This window comes from Falco punctatus, assembly GCF_963210335.1.
Source record: "Falco punctatus genome assembly, chromosome: 9".
Lineage (NCBI taxonomy): Eukaryota > Metazoa > Chordata > Aves > Falconiformes > Falconidae > Falco > Falco punctatus.
In genome coordinates this window covers 22,523,474-22,537,453 of record NC_137589.1, presented here as the reverse complement: position 1 = coordinate 22,537,453, position 13,980 = coordinate 22,523,474, and the positions used below count along the sequence as shown (strand labels likewise).

At 40.8% G+C, this 13,980-nt stretch overlaps 1 protein-coding gene across 2 annotated transcripts in view; it reads left to right on the top strand.

Moving 5' to 3' along the window:
• The window catches only part of PRKG1 (protein kinase cGMP-dependent 1), a 503,334-nt gene that overhangs the window by 196,362 nt on the left and 292,992 nt on the right, over positions 1-13,980 (top strand). For both annotated transcript variants that reach the window (XM_080401614.1, XM_080401613.1), the window contains exon 3: positions 2,892-3,005. In XM_080401614.1, coding sequence (XP_080257740.1) covers positions 2,892-3,005 — 114 coding nt within the window. The remainder of the gene's footprint in view (positions 1-2,891; positions 3,006-13,980) is intronic.

Genomic DNA, 13,980 nt, shown 5'->3' with positions numbered 1-13,980 from the left:
AATTTTTCTCTGTATTTTTAAATTAGTATTTTAATTTCCTCACCAATATGCTTTTTGTGTACTGGGGGAAATGGTTGATGCAGTAAAACTGTCATGAAGACTGTGGTGAAAATAATTTGTGCAATATTGTGCTTTTCATTTTGAATCTCAAAGTCCTTTGCCATAATGAGGCAGGAATTTGTCGTCGAGGTATGGCAGTGAGAGCTCAATTTTCTACATGTGAAAAATAGGCTATAAATTGATGGGAACTGAACTAGTGTATTACTCCAGTGAGCTCTTACCAACCCCAAAGTGGTCATTCCCAGCATCGTTACTCCCTTGTGGCGATTTTCATCTCCTCTTCCTCTCAACCTTTGAAGAACATCTGTGGATGATGAAGCATTGACTTGTAATCATGCATTATCACGAGTGAACTGCTTAATTTTTTAACACAGTGAGAAATGCTCCCTCCCAAAAAAATCCCTACTGAGCTGTAAGAATCGGAACCCAGCTTCTTATTTTTAAGTCCTTATAAGAAAATAAATGGGATATGGGAATATATGTAGCTTTATTACAAAGGTGAATGAACACTATGGATTAGTTTGGGAAGCAACAGATGACATCCAAGCAGTGGGACAGATTGCAAAATGCTTGTGAATAATGTGATCTGTTTATGCATTACTGCTCATATTTGGCTGTCTTTTCTCTGGAACCAGTTATGACTCGATGAGCTAAAAGTGAGGCAAACTCATTCCCTTTGCGAATATTTGTTGTAGAGCTTTCTGCAGAAATACCACCATTTCAGCTCTGCTGAAACTCATTTCTATTAAAAAAAAAAAATATGTCTTTTTCAAAATAATTTAGGAGTCTCTGAAGTGTGTGAGGCACAATTACAGGTTGATTTTGCTCATTCTTGAGACAAATATCTATTTTTGTGCTTCATATTAGATCAATACTTATTATGAAGAAATGAATCAAACATTTATAAAAATAATGATAAAAATAAATTTACTTTTAAAGGGAAGTTAGCCTAACCAAGAAATGAATTTGAACACTATTTGAAGCTAACAATAAATCAGCAACCTCAGAATTTAGTTTTCAAGGTTATTTATAGCCCTGAAGTATTACTATTGTGTATTTCAGTATTTCTGTGATTGCTTTACTGTGTGAATATAGGTGAGTGCATTCTTTGCAGACTTTTAATAGGTGCTAATGGTGCAGCATCAATGGCTTGTGTTAATACTCAACAGATTCCATGTCTTTATACTTTGCCTTTACACATTGCCATCCTATGTATTTCTCTCTGCCATGATGGGAGCTGCAGAACTGTGCACACCAGGACTGCCAGCCCACTGGATGCTGGCCAGCATCTCCCAAGGGAAATGGCATTTTCTCCTCCTTATTGTGTTATTGTGAGTGTGTGTATAGAGGTAGATATAGATATAGGTATGATATATGTAAGTATACACACACACACACAAATTTATGTAAGTAATCAGTTGTGTTGTTTTGGTAGAGTAGTATGGCTAGGCTGGAGTCATTGCTGTGAGGGATGTTGTGGGTATAGTGGTGCAGATTTACACACACAGATAATGTAGGGCTGACAGGGCTGTATTTTACAGCATATATATATCATGTAGGAGAAGTTTCTTTTTGTGAGGGTGGTCTTTCTTTGTGGTGAGTACCTCTGGATTCCCTCTGCAGGAGGTAGTGTTGTATAATCTCTTATCAAATTAACTGGAGTTATCTAGTTTTGCAAGGATTTAAGGCTCAGTTTGATATTTGTGTATCAAATTCCAAATATCAAACTATCATTTTTCAAATTGTTATATTAATATATTGGTATTCAAATCAATATATCAAAAATATATCAAATATCAGTTTGATATACAAATGCAAATACTGTAAGGTGAGTAAGAGCCAGTAAAATGATGACCTGCAGTCTTGCCACATATAGACTCACAGAGGGCAAGTCAGTGATGTACTGGGGGCTGGTATAGTGGGATCCCTCAACAATCTGCTTCCTAATTTGGGGTAAGAGGAGGCTATGTAGTGACTGATAACATTTGAAATTCTCACGTTTCTGTCTTTCACTGTGTTACAACCTAAGTGGTGGTCATAGGCACAATAACCCAATGTTTCCTCCATGCGTATACTCTGCTTCTCATCATGGCATTACTTGTGTGTGCATAAGGTGGTGGGACCATCTTCAGTTCCTTCTCTCTTCCTGGCTCTTGTTCCTCAGATGTCCTTTGAAACCCCCAGACTGGCCCTCGGTTGCTTTCTTTCCATTCAACCTTTGCTTTTAAATTGCCTTCAAATGTCTCCTCTCGGTGTGGTATTGGTAAGCAGATAAAGCAGACTTGCTCTTGTAAGATGAAATATTTAGAAAGGAAAGGTACGGTGAGATGGGAGTTAAGTAGTGGCCACGGGTCAAAGTAATTTTCCTTTTGACAATAGCTGTGTTATTCATGGATGAGTGTTCTCGTGAATTGGTTTCTCAGTGAAAATTAGCAGATTTACTCCATGGTTTTCATGTGTGCTGTTAAAGACCTAAATATTTTCCTTTTTTAACATGAAAGTTGGAGAAAATTTCACCTCAAAGTGTAATATGTGAAACAAATTTCATATTGAGCTTACTATGTAAACATAGAATGTACAGATAGTCCACTAAGGAAACTCAAGTGTTAAAAGCTTATATATGTGATAGTTGTTTTTAATGTTTTTCTGAGTTTATGTACTCTCCTTCATAATGCATTTAATTGGTTTTCAAGTTGTGGGGCTCTGGTGTTTTTATTTACAGTATAATGAGATACATTTTAAAACTTATGTGTGAAGGAATTTAATTTCAGTTTTAATTTTTCTTTTCTCCCCTCCTTCCCCCCCCCCCCCCCCCCCCCCCCCCCCCCCAGATGGGAAGGTTGAAGTGACAAAAGAAGGCGTGAAGCTGTGCACCATGGGACCTGGCAAAGTTTTTGGGGAGTTAGCCATCCTCTACAATTGCACCCGAACAGCAACTGTCAAAAGTAAGATCATTTTTAAACTTTGATGTTGAATGACTTGGGATTTCATTAGGAAGGAGGGTTCTTCTCATCTGTTCTTTGGAGTTGAAGCCTCTGTTAGATGTTTTCCACTTTCTTAATTAAACTCTTTAGGGTATGGATTATAGTGTTGAATTTAGCCACTGTGAGTGGGAAGAAGATGCAAAAGTTCTTCACTGGATTCTTTTGCTCAGATTTGTTCACGTACGGAACCTCCTACATTAATACAGCGTGGTTGATGCTACCTTATGCAGAGGAGCCTCTAGCTAATACCACAGCTTTCCTTATGATTCCTGCAGAATCTCATGGTATATACAGCTCTTACTTAGAAGAACATGTCTGACCCTCTGTACTTGACACTGCTGAGGCTGCACCTCGAATACTGTGTTCAGTTTTGGATCCCTCACTTCAAGAAGGACGTAGAGGTACTGGAGCATGTCCAGAGAAGGGCAACAGAGCTGGGGAAGGGTCTGGAGCACAAGTCCTGTGAGGAGCAGCTGAGGGAACTGGGGCGGTTTAGTCTGGAGAAGAGAAGACTCAGGGATGACCTTGTTGTTCTCTACTGCTACCTGAAAGGGAGCTGTAGGCAGGTGTGGTCGGTCTCTTCTCCCAGATAACAAGCAACAGGACGAAAGGAAATGGCCTCAAGTTGCGCCAGGGGAGGTTTAGATTGGATATTAGGAAAACTTTCTTCACTGGAAGGGTGGTGAAGCATTGGACCAGGCTGCCCAGGGAGGCGGTGGTATCACTATCCCAGGAGGTGTTTAAAAAACGCAGAGAGGCGGTGCTCAGGGACATGGTTTAGTGGTGGACTTGGCAGAGCTGGGTTAATGGTTGGACTTGATGATCTCAAAGGTCTTTTCCAACCTAAATGATTCTATGATTCTGTTCTGTGACCTTTGTAAGTGTAAGTCTTCAAGGGAAACTCCGTAAATTAAGCTTATGTAATTTTCCAGGACAACTCATTTTTTTCCCCCTAAACTGACTGAACAAAATGAGGAAAAAAACCTGGATGGCACAGATCCCCCGCTCTGTCTTCCGTGCTTCTCCTGTAATCTGATTTCTTTTATGAACGTTCTGGGCGAAAGCCTGCATTGCATAATAAGTAGAGGGAAAATCACATTGCTATGTGCAACATAAATATGTTTTAATTTTAATCCAGCTTAATAATTGAGATAGGTGATATTGCAGTCCTTGATCTTAAGGATAAGAATTTATGGTGACACCTTAAGCAGGGAAGTTTTATAGGAGGTGATCAATAGTTCTGTGGTTTAAAAATGCTGTAGGGCAGAAGTTAGGATACAGATGGGATAGAGTAATACAAAGTAATGAGGCAAGTAATGAACTTGGCCTTGTTGAACTTCATGGGGTTCACATGGGCCCACCTCTCAAGCCTGGCAAGGTCCCTCTGGACAGCATCCATTCCCTTCAGCATGTCAACTGCACCACACAGCTGGTGTCATCGGCAAACTTGCTGAGGGTGCACTCGATCCCACTGTCCATATCACCAACAAAGATGTTAAACAGCGCCGGTCCCTATACCGGCCCCTGAGGAGCACCATTTGTCACCGATCTCCACTTGGACATTGAGCCCTTGACCACAGCTTTTTGAGTGCAACCATTCAGACAATTCCTTATCCACTGAGTGATCCATCCATCAAATCCATGTGTCTCTGGTTTAGAGACAAGGATGTCGTGCGGGGCAGTGTCGAATGCTTTGCACAAGTCCATGTAGATGATGTCAGTTGCTCTTCCCGTATCTGCCAGTGCTGTAATGCCATTGTAGAAGGCCACCAGATTTCTCCGGCACAATTTGCTCGTAGTGAAGACATGTTGGCTGCCACCATTCACCTCCTTATTTTCCATGTGCCATAGCATAGTTTCCAAGAGGATCTGCTCCATGATCTTGCTGGTCACCAAGGCAAGAGTTGCCAGCCTGTAGTTTCCCAGGTTTTCCTTTTTTCCCTTTTTAAAAACTGGGGTTTATGTTTCCCCTTTCCCAGTCAGTGGGAACTTCACTGGACTGCCATGACTTCTCAAGTGTGATGAATAGTGGCTTAGCCAGTTCTTCATCAGCCAGTTCCTTTAGGGCCTGTGGATGCATCTCATCAGGTCCCATGGACTTGTGCACCTTCAGGTTCCTTGGACGGTCTCAAACCTGATCTTCTCCTACAGGGGGTGGTTCATTCTCCTAGTCCCTGCTTTTGCCTTCTGTGACTTGGACAGTATGGCTGGAGCACTTGCTGGTGAAGACTAAGGCAAAAAAGTAATTGAATACCTCAGCCTTTTTTCATTTGCTGAGTAACAAAATCTCCTCTTTCCATCCAGAGAGGGACCACATTTTCCCTAGTCTTCCTTTTATCACTAATGTACTTATAGAAGTTTTCTTTGTTGCACCTGATGCCCCTGGGTGGTTTTAATTCTATCAGGGCTTTAGCTTTCCTCAGCTGATCCGTGGCTGCTCAGACAATTTATCTGTATTCCTCCCAGGCTACTTGTCAAGGATCTGTCAGAGGCTTCCATCCTCTGCAGGCTTTCTTTTTGTGTTTGAGTTTGTCCAGGAGCTCCTTGTTCATCTGTGCAGGTCTCCTGGTATTTCTGCCCAATTTCCTCTTTGTTGGAACACATCACTCCTGAATTTGGGGTGTGTGATACTTCAGTATCCTTGAATATCAACCAGCTTTCTTGTGCGCCTCTTCCCTCCAGGGCTTTATCCCATGGCACTTTATCAAGTAGGTTCCTGAAGAGGCCAAAATCTGCTCTCTTGAAGTCAAGGGTGATGAGCTTACTGTGCGCCCTCCTCAAATAAGGATCTTGAACTCCACCGTTTCATGGTCACTGCAACCAGGGCTGTCCTTGAGCTTCACATTCCCCACCAGCCCCTCCTTGTTGGTGAGAGCAAGGTGAGCGTAGCACCTCTTCTTGTTGTTTCCTCTGTCACTTGGAGAAGGAAGTTGTAAATTAGTTCCAGGAACCTCCTGGATTGCTTATGTCCAGCTGTGTTGACCCTCCAACATATACAGAGGTGGTTGAAGTCCTCCTTGAGGACTGGGGCTTGTGAACATGAGGCAGCTCCTATCTGTCTGTAGAGGGCCTCATCTGCTCTGTCTTCCTGGTCAGTTGGCCTGTAGCAGACCCCCACTATGATGTTGCCTGTCCCTACCCACCCTTTGATCCTGATCTATAAGCTCATCCATCCCTAGATAAAGCTCCATGCATTCCAGCTGGCCATCGACATAGAGGGTGCCTCCTCTTTTCCCTTGGCTGTCCTTCCTAAAGTGCCTGTATCCTTCAGTTTCAACACTCCAGTCATAGGAGCCATCCCATGATGTCTCAGTGATGCCAATAAGATCATAAGCCCATAAGCCCTGCAGGCACGTGCACATCTCTTAACTCCTGTTGTGTATTCCCCATGCTATGTGCCTTTGCATAGAGGCATTTAAGTTGGGCCCCTGATGAAGATGGCTTAGTGGCTGGAGTGCCTGGAATTCCTTTGTGCTGCTCTTCAGGTGCTCTCCTGGTGACCTGTGATCCCTCTCCAGGCTGTAAGCATCTCTTGCTGGCACTGGCATCAAACTGGTAGGAGTGGGATGGATTGAAGTTCCCTTTCCCTGCCAACTCTCAAATTGTTATTGTTGTCTTTTTAAGGCTGCTAGTTGAGTGTCTTAAAATAGTGAAGACGATAAGCTGTGTTTTCACATTGCTCAGAAATAACGTTGACTCAGCGTGCAATCTGAATAATAAAAATAATGCTGGGTCTTGATGTTTTTGTTCACTTCTGCTCTGCTGGCTACTTTCTCCCTGTAACTCACCCTCACCTTCACCTTACATTGGTTAATAACAGGCTGAATCCTGGCGTTCCTGCAATATCTGCCTTGGTCACCTGTTAGCACCCAGGCAAACGTTAGCATGCATTAGGAGCCTGCCGTCCTTCTCTTCCCATCCGTGGGTACAGCATTGGTGCGGGAGTCCAGCGATGGTAAAGGAGGCTGGACAAGAGATGTGCAGATGCACCTTGGCTCTACCCAAGCCACCCATTAATAAGGAATCTTTCCTGTACACCAAGAAAGGGTTTTGTCTTGCTCATTGCCAATCAAACAGGATTTCCAAGTGTGTTACCTCAAGAGTCTGAAAGAATGAAAAGTGTATTAAAATTCAGATGTGATTTTGTTTATTAGTAACATGGCTGGTAGAAGGAAATATGAGATGTCAGACCCCCTCCCCGCCAAAAAAACCCCAACCAAACAAACACAACCAAACAGCTGAATTCAGGTTGCATATAAAACTTTGTAATTCTTCATTTGATAACACAGATCATCTTAGTAAGAGGAAATTTATGTGCTGTTAATATTGTGCAGTAGTTCTTAGTCCTCTTAAACAACAATCTAATGAGCAGAGTTTAGTGGTATTTTTACAGGCAGTTTTGGGGAGCACTGATTTTGTGAAAGTGGATTCTTCATGTGCTAAGGATATTTATTTGAGAGGTGGCCTTAGCATCTGTAATTTTATTCTCTTGGATTAAAATTTGAATAAAACTTCCTACAAAAACTTCTTGATGCAAAGGCTTCCAGTTTCAGTGGAGTTATACTCAACACCAGTCCATGCTTTTAGGAAAACAAGAGTAGTGGAAAAAAAGAAAGTGCAAGGTGAAGTTGTTAAACTGTAAATAATGTATATCTTTTTTCTGGTGAAATTAGGGTGTCTCCCTAAAAGCCAGCACAGGAGTTTTTCAAGGTTTTCTGCTTAGCAGCAGTGCTAGTTGTACAAAACTCAGTGCTGCACTGTGTGATTAAAGCACATTTTACCAGTTTGTTGCCAAGCTTAGATTAATTGTATTTTTCGCTGCTGTTCTTTTTAATGGAGTCCCATGGAAATACTTCCTCAAATTGCTAGCCCTGGAAAGTACCCTAACTTTACAAGAAACTTGGTAACATAGATAATTTGCAAGGAAAAATAATGCAACAGTCAGTTGCCAATTAAAATTGTAGAGACTCATTAAAAGCCTTTGAGAAGGGTGTTGCCTTCATATGTTCTCTTCTAACAATTACGGAGCTAGTGTAAAATTTGCTCAGATTTTCTTAAAGCAATCACGTATGTTGGAAAGAAGTTGACTTTAGATACTCAGTCATTTGATTTCTGATATGCTAAATATGAAACCCAGATTGGCCAAGCCAGAGATGATCAGATCACAGATCAGTCTGGTGTGCCTGGTGGGAGATAATGGATGTATCCTTGGAGAAGGTAATTTAAACCCTCCCTTGCCACTGCCTGTATTTTTCTCTGACCTTTACGTTTTTTGCCAGGTAATGTGACAGTGGAATTGGATTATTCCTCTAGGGGAAAGACAACAAGAGAAAATGATGTTGAAGACAACAGACAAGATATAGCAGAACTTGTTTCCCCCTCTTCTTGTTCAGTACTCATGAACATTTTCAGTATGGCATCTCCATGGCTCAGAAGATGCAAACGTAGGGATGGATGGTTCTGAGCACACAGCACAGGGCAGTGAATTTTAACCAAGAGACAGTCTGATCGAAGAAAGAATAGTCTGAGATAGGAGGAGCAAACCAGAAAATTTATATAATACCTGGGTTTGTTGTGTACCTGAAACATGAGAGGCTTGTTGAAGTCAGAGGCAAAAATAAGAGCTGGTTAAGGAAGCAGGGCAAAAAAGAGGAGGTATGGAGTGATTGATCTTGGGGATGTCTTGATACTTGCTGGGTTATTAGTTATGTTTAAATAGTAAAGAGAACAGTGGCGTGGTGTTGGCAGGAATGACCAACCATGAGAATTTCCAGTCCAAGGTGGGGCATGCTGCTTTTCCCTGCCTGGTGGCATGCAGGTATCATCCACCTGATACAACCCTGTCATGATACAGTATATTGTCATTCTCCTCTGACTGTACACCTTTTCTGAATGAAAATAAGAAGGTCCAGAAGCCCGGCTATGTACTTGATGGAAAAATTCTGGTACAGTTCCAGGGCATTTCAGGTGCTGTAGAAACTAGCCAAAGCAGCTTGTTCCTTTAACTGTGCTTTTATATTGGAGATGGAAATAAAATGATGGAGCAAAAGAAAATTAATTTGGATTTGGTTGTGGTTAAGTATCAAGTCAGTGCTTTTTTTTTAAAAAAAATAAAAAATAAAAAAAAAATTGATGCAGTTCTAGTGCCTCAAGATTCAAGTCATCACATCAATTATGAGAGCTGTGGCAGCGCTGACATTTCCAAAGTGTAGCAGCTGACAGTCTGTATGAAAGCTTTAGGGTTATTGCTTATCCTGACCTTTGTTTTGACTTACTGTTTTCAGTCATGAACTTCAGCTGGTTTCTAGCAGTGCAGCAAAGCTGCAAAATACTGTGAGCAAGGTACCATCAAAAATAATTGGCAGGGGAAACAGCCATGTTTCTAATGATGAGTGAGAATGATGCTGATGGTCTTTTATGGAGAAAGCCAATTCAGGGAGTGATGAGTCTGTGGAGAAGCAGTTACTACAGGGATCCTTGTTGATGGTCTGTTTGTAAGCAGCACTTTGCTGCTTTGCATTTTCAGGAGGCTATGAGCTTGCTGAACTGTGTTGCATATACTTTGTTCCTCCCATTTCTGCATGTGACCATTTTCTTCCCCTGAACTGTGTTCATACTGACTTTTGGTTATTATTTCAGAATTCTTTGGACAGGAGGGTTTGATCCTTACTGCTTCAGGAGTTTGAGGAACAGTGTCCATTGAAATGTCTCTTTGACTGAGGCTTTCGCCACTGAAAAGTCTTCAGTATAGAAAGCTTCCAATCCTGTCTGGGAAATAGATGCTTTCTGCTATACATTTTCTACCCCTGGTAACACAGAAGGAAAGGTAGTGTCTTATTCTGACTTAAACACTATGACCCAAAGTTTGAAAGTTGCATTCTTTGCTCTTTTTTTTTTCCCCAACCCCACTTCCGGTGTTTCTAACATAAAAGGTCTGAAAGTAAACGAAGTTCCATATATCCAGTTCCTAAGAATCATGAGACAAATGAAAAAATGACTTATAAGGAAGGTGCAAGCTCTGGCAAGATTTTGTTTGGTTCTTTCAAGAAATGCTTTATCTTCCCTGTTTTATTTGATCAACCTATTAATTTGAAGGCTGCTGTGTCTCAGTTTCTGGGTTAGGAGTGACTGCAGTTGGAGCTGAACAAGAATCAAAGATGGGTGCTGCTGCTATGTGACTCTGCTGGGTTATAAAGCACCAGCCCTGCCTTCAGGAATTGTCAGTGTGGATTTTCCTTTCTTTGATTTGAGCTGTTATTAAAAAAAAAATAAATCTGTAGTGCTTGCTTGCTGCTGCTTTAAGTGCTCTTGTAGGGGTATTTGTGTTGGCTTTGTTCTTGAGAAAATCTGCCTTTTCTCTCAGAGTCTTTAATTAAACATTTTTCTTTTTTTCTTTTCTTTGGGTTTTGTTTGTTTTGTTATTAACAATATGATTTGTTTTGCTTGCCTGCCTTTAGCATCTTCAGTATTTTGCTAGTCTTTTCAGGATGGAAAGTGTTGCAGTTTAGGGGCTAGGTTTTCTGTGACTCATTTGACTGGAATTGTGGTGTTTTTTTTAACTGAATGTTTATCTCCCCTCCCCTATTAAACTTATTCTAGATTAGCTTTGTGACAGTGATTACCCAGTACCCAGAGTTTTCCCCTTGATCATTGTAGTTGGTTTAATATTGCTGTTATCTTTATTGGCTTACCTGCAGATGCTTCAGAGGAGAGGAATTGATGTCAGTTGTCTTTTCTAGCAGTGCTCATTAAATCAGAGAGACAGAAAGCAGTAATGACTGTTGGAGCCACTTGAGTGGTTTTGCTCCATGAAGACACTACAAGCTGTGTTGGAGGCAGGAATGGAAGAAAGATGCTGAAGTGTGTTTGATGGCTTATGACACTGTTGGGGTCTATGAAACATAACATTTCTGCAAAATCAAGGAGACACTTACTCAGTACTGTATATTGGTGTGCATGCCAGTGTGTTGGAAAGAGGGCAACAAACAAATGCAGTGGCATCCCGTGAATATCTTTAAATAAATTGAGGGAAACTGTTTCCTAGTTAATTGTAGAATAGCTCAAAGGTTTTAATCTTGGATTACTCATTTTCTGTAAGTCTTCCTTTAGCACCTACTTCAAGGCTTTAGAAAAGGTAAAACTTGTGAATAATTTTGAGACACCCTTAGGAATGCGACTTGAAAACTTGTTGCAGCTAAATTTGCAAATGGAGCATGCAGAAATCTTGAATGCTAGTTTTATTTTGTGATAAGGCTGAACACCTAGACAAATAAAAGTCTGTAAAACTCTTCAGCCCACTAACATTCTTGAAGAGTGTTCATAAAGCGCACTGGCAAGAGCAGCTCCCGTAACACGTGGAGGTTTAGGCATCACATGGAATTTGAAGACTGATCTGCTACGTGGTAAAGCTGGAGCAGAGAACGATTTAGCCCAAGCATGGGTGTGTGCTGCCAGGTACCCTGGCTGCCCTCTGCCAAGCTGTGTAGATCCTGTTCATGCCCGGATGATGTCTGCTTTCATGTTCCTGTTGCAGAGAATAATTTCCTTCTGCTTCAGCTACATGATGTTATTTACAACTCAATATTATGAAATTATGGTATTATAGGCAAAAGCTTTCAGTGTAAGTCCGGTGTTTGCCAGAGTTTGGGATAAAACATTTGTTGTGTCTGATACAGAAGTATGATCATTATGCAAGGGAAATGAAGCACTTGAGTTGTTTTTAAATTACTCCAGAAAATAATTTTGTTCATATTTTTCATGTTGCTTTAATTGCAGAGCTGGATAATCTGCAGAACCATCACAGTTAAACACTTTTATAAGTAGATTATGACTTTCTCCATGCAACCCTTGAAGAAGTAGTTAATATTAACATCAGCTGTAAAATAAGTTTTCCATATATCCCCTTTTATTCATGTCTCAGAAAATGTTACTAATGCATGAAATATGGCTAGAACAATTTTGATAAATGAGATGACTGAACTTTGCTAACAGTAGTAAACCTTCATTTTGAGCGGAGTTCACTAAACAAGCGAATGCAGTATTTGCCATTTATATTAATTTTTGGGCTCAACAATACATGGCCTTTTCTCAGGTTAAAATGCAACAGACTGCACAGGGTCTTGTTTTGACTCACCAATATGTAAAAGTTTCTTTTTCTAGACTATTTCCTGGTACTAATTGGGGAACAAAAAGCTGTCTGATACTAAGACAGACACAGAACTGATCAATTGTATTTCAGAACCCAAGCAACCATCCTTTTTGTTCTCTAAAGCCACATTAGAAGGTGCTTGATGAAATGAAATCACTGCATGCTGCCTTTCCTGATGCCCATAAAAACATAGTTTTAAAAGATATTCTTACCCTTCATAAATCAAGGTTTTATTCTGAGTTACAATGGATTGATTTTAAAGATTTGATTATACCTTTCAGTATGGGAGGAGCTGTGCTTCCCTATATTTGAAGTTCATCACTTTCAATAAACTTCCATTAAGCTAATCTTAAAACAAAATCTCCCAATGATAAACTCAAATATGTAACTAGTCAGTAAATGTTACTGCAATTTATGTTGCTTTCAGCCAAGCTTTAGCATCATCATCTCCACTGACTGATGTGTTCAATCCCTTTGGATTGTACTAGTCCTGCTGCCTTTGCCATCTCTGGTAGCAATGGGCTTCAGATCTTCCCAGCCCACAGGGAAGAGTAGCATCTTTTTTTCAATGTTAAACTACAAGTTTCATTGTTTATTTAAATTATTATGCCTCTCCCCCACACACCCATTTGTAATATTGTGGGGTTTGGTGGAAACAATTCTGCATTCATTTTATTCGCTGCCTTGATGACACCAAGCCTTAGCCTTATCAGCCTTCTCCTCTCCAGACTGCAGACTGCCAACCTGCTCAGTCTCTCCTTGCAAGGCAGCTGCTTCACCCCAGTAAAATGTTGTAACCTTCTGTGGACTTTCTGAAGCCTCACTGGGTCCTCATTGAGTCAGATTGGCTCATGGCAGGGGGGAACCGGGAGTGCCAAGTGGTTATTTAGCAGCAGATGATACCCTCCATCTTATTTGTGTACGACGTTAAATTTTTGCATCAGATTTTGGTGTGTTGTTAAAAGCCTAGCTGTGGAAATAAATGGGGAGGTTTTCCTTTCTAGACTGTTGAAGGACTGGATGAAAACTGTGCTGTGGGCTGTGTCAGTGGGAGCTGTGCAGCAGGGAGGGGACGGGGACAGGGATGAACCTGGTGGTGGGGCACACGCCAGGGGACTGTGCTTCTATGGTGTCAACAGCTGACAAGGCTACAGCCCCTGGTTCCAGCAGAGGATTTGTGCCCCGAGTGCAGCGCATCTGTTCCTACCAGCATGCTTTTTTGTTGGGATGGGACTATATGTACAAGTCAGACTTCCAGCATCTAACGAACATATATATATAGTGCCGTCATTTATAAGCTTACCCTTACAAACCGGGATTCCAAAATTTATTAGCATATAACACTTTATAAAAATTTTACATTGTAGTTCTGTGAACTTGTGTTCAGACTTACTAGCTGTTAGTTCCTCTAAAAAAAAAAAAAATCAATCGCACTATTCCCATTTTGCCTCCCAAATATTAGCAAGAAAAAAGGAAGGCTTGGAAGGATTTTTTCTTTTTTCTTACAACAGAAGACTTTTTTTTTTTTCTTTCTTGACAAATAAGAGATCAACAAAGAGTAATTGTATCTGCTGCATTTTGATGTCTTTTAAATTATGAACTTTTTCCCCCTTAGTCTTTAAAATTTGCCCCTGAAAGGTTTATGATAAATTCTTCAGATTCTATAGGATTTCTTATTCTTTAATTAAAGTAACTGTAAAAGCATACAGAGTTTCCTACATTTTGCCCATGTTAAAAGATAAGGAAATATTTCAGTGTCAGGCTGCCTCAGGGTGGGCTATCTATTTG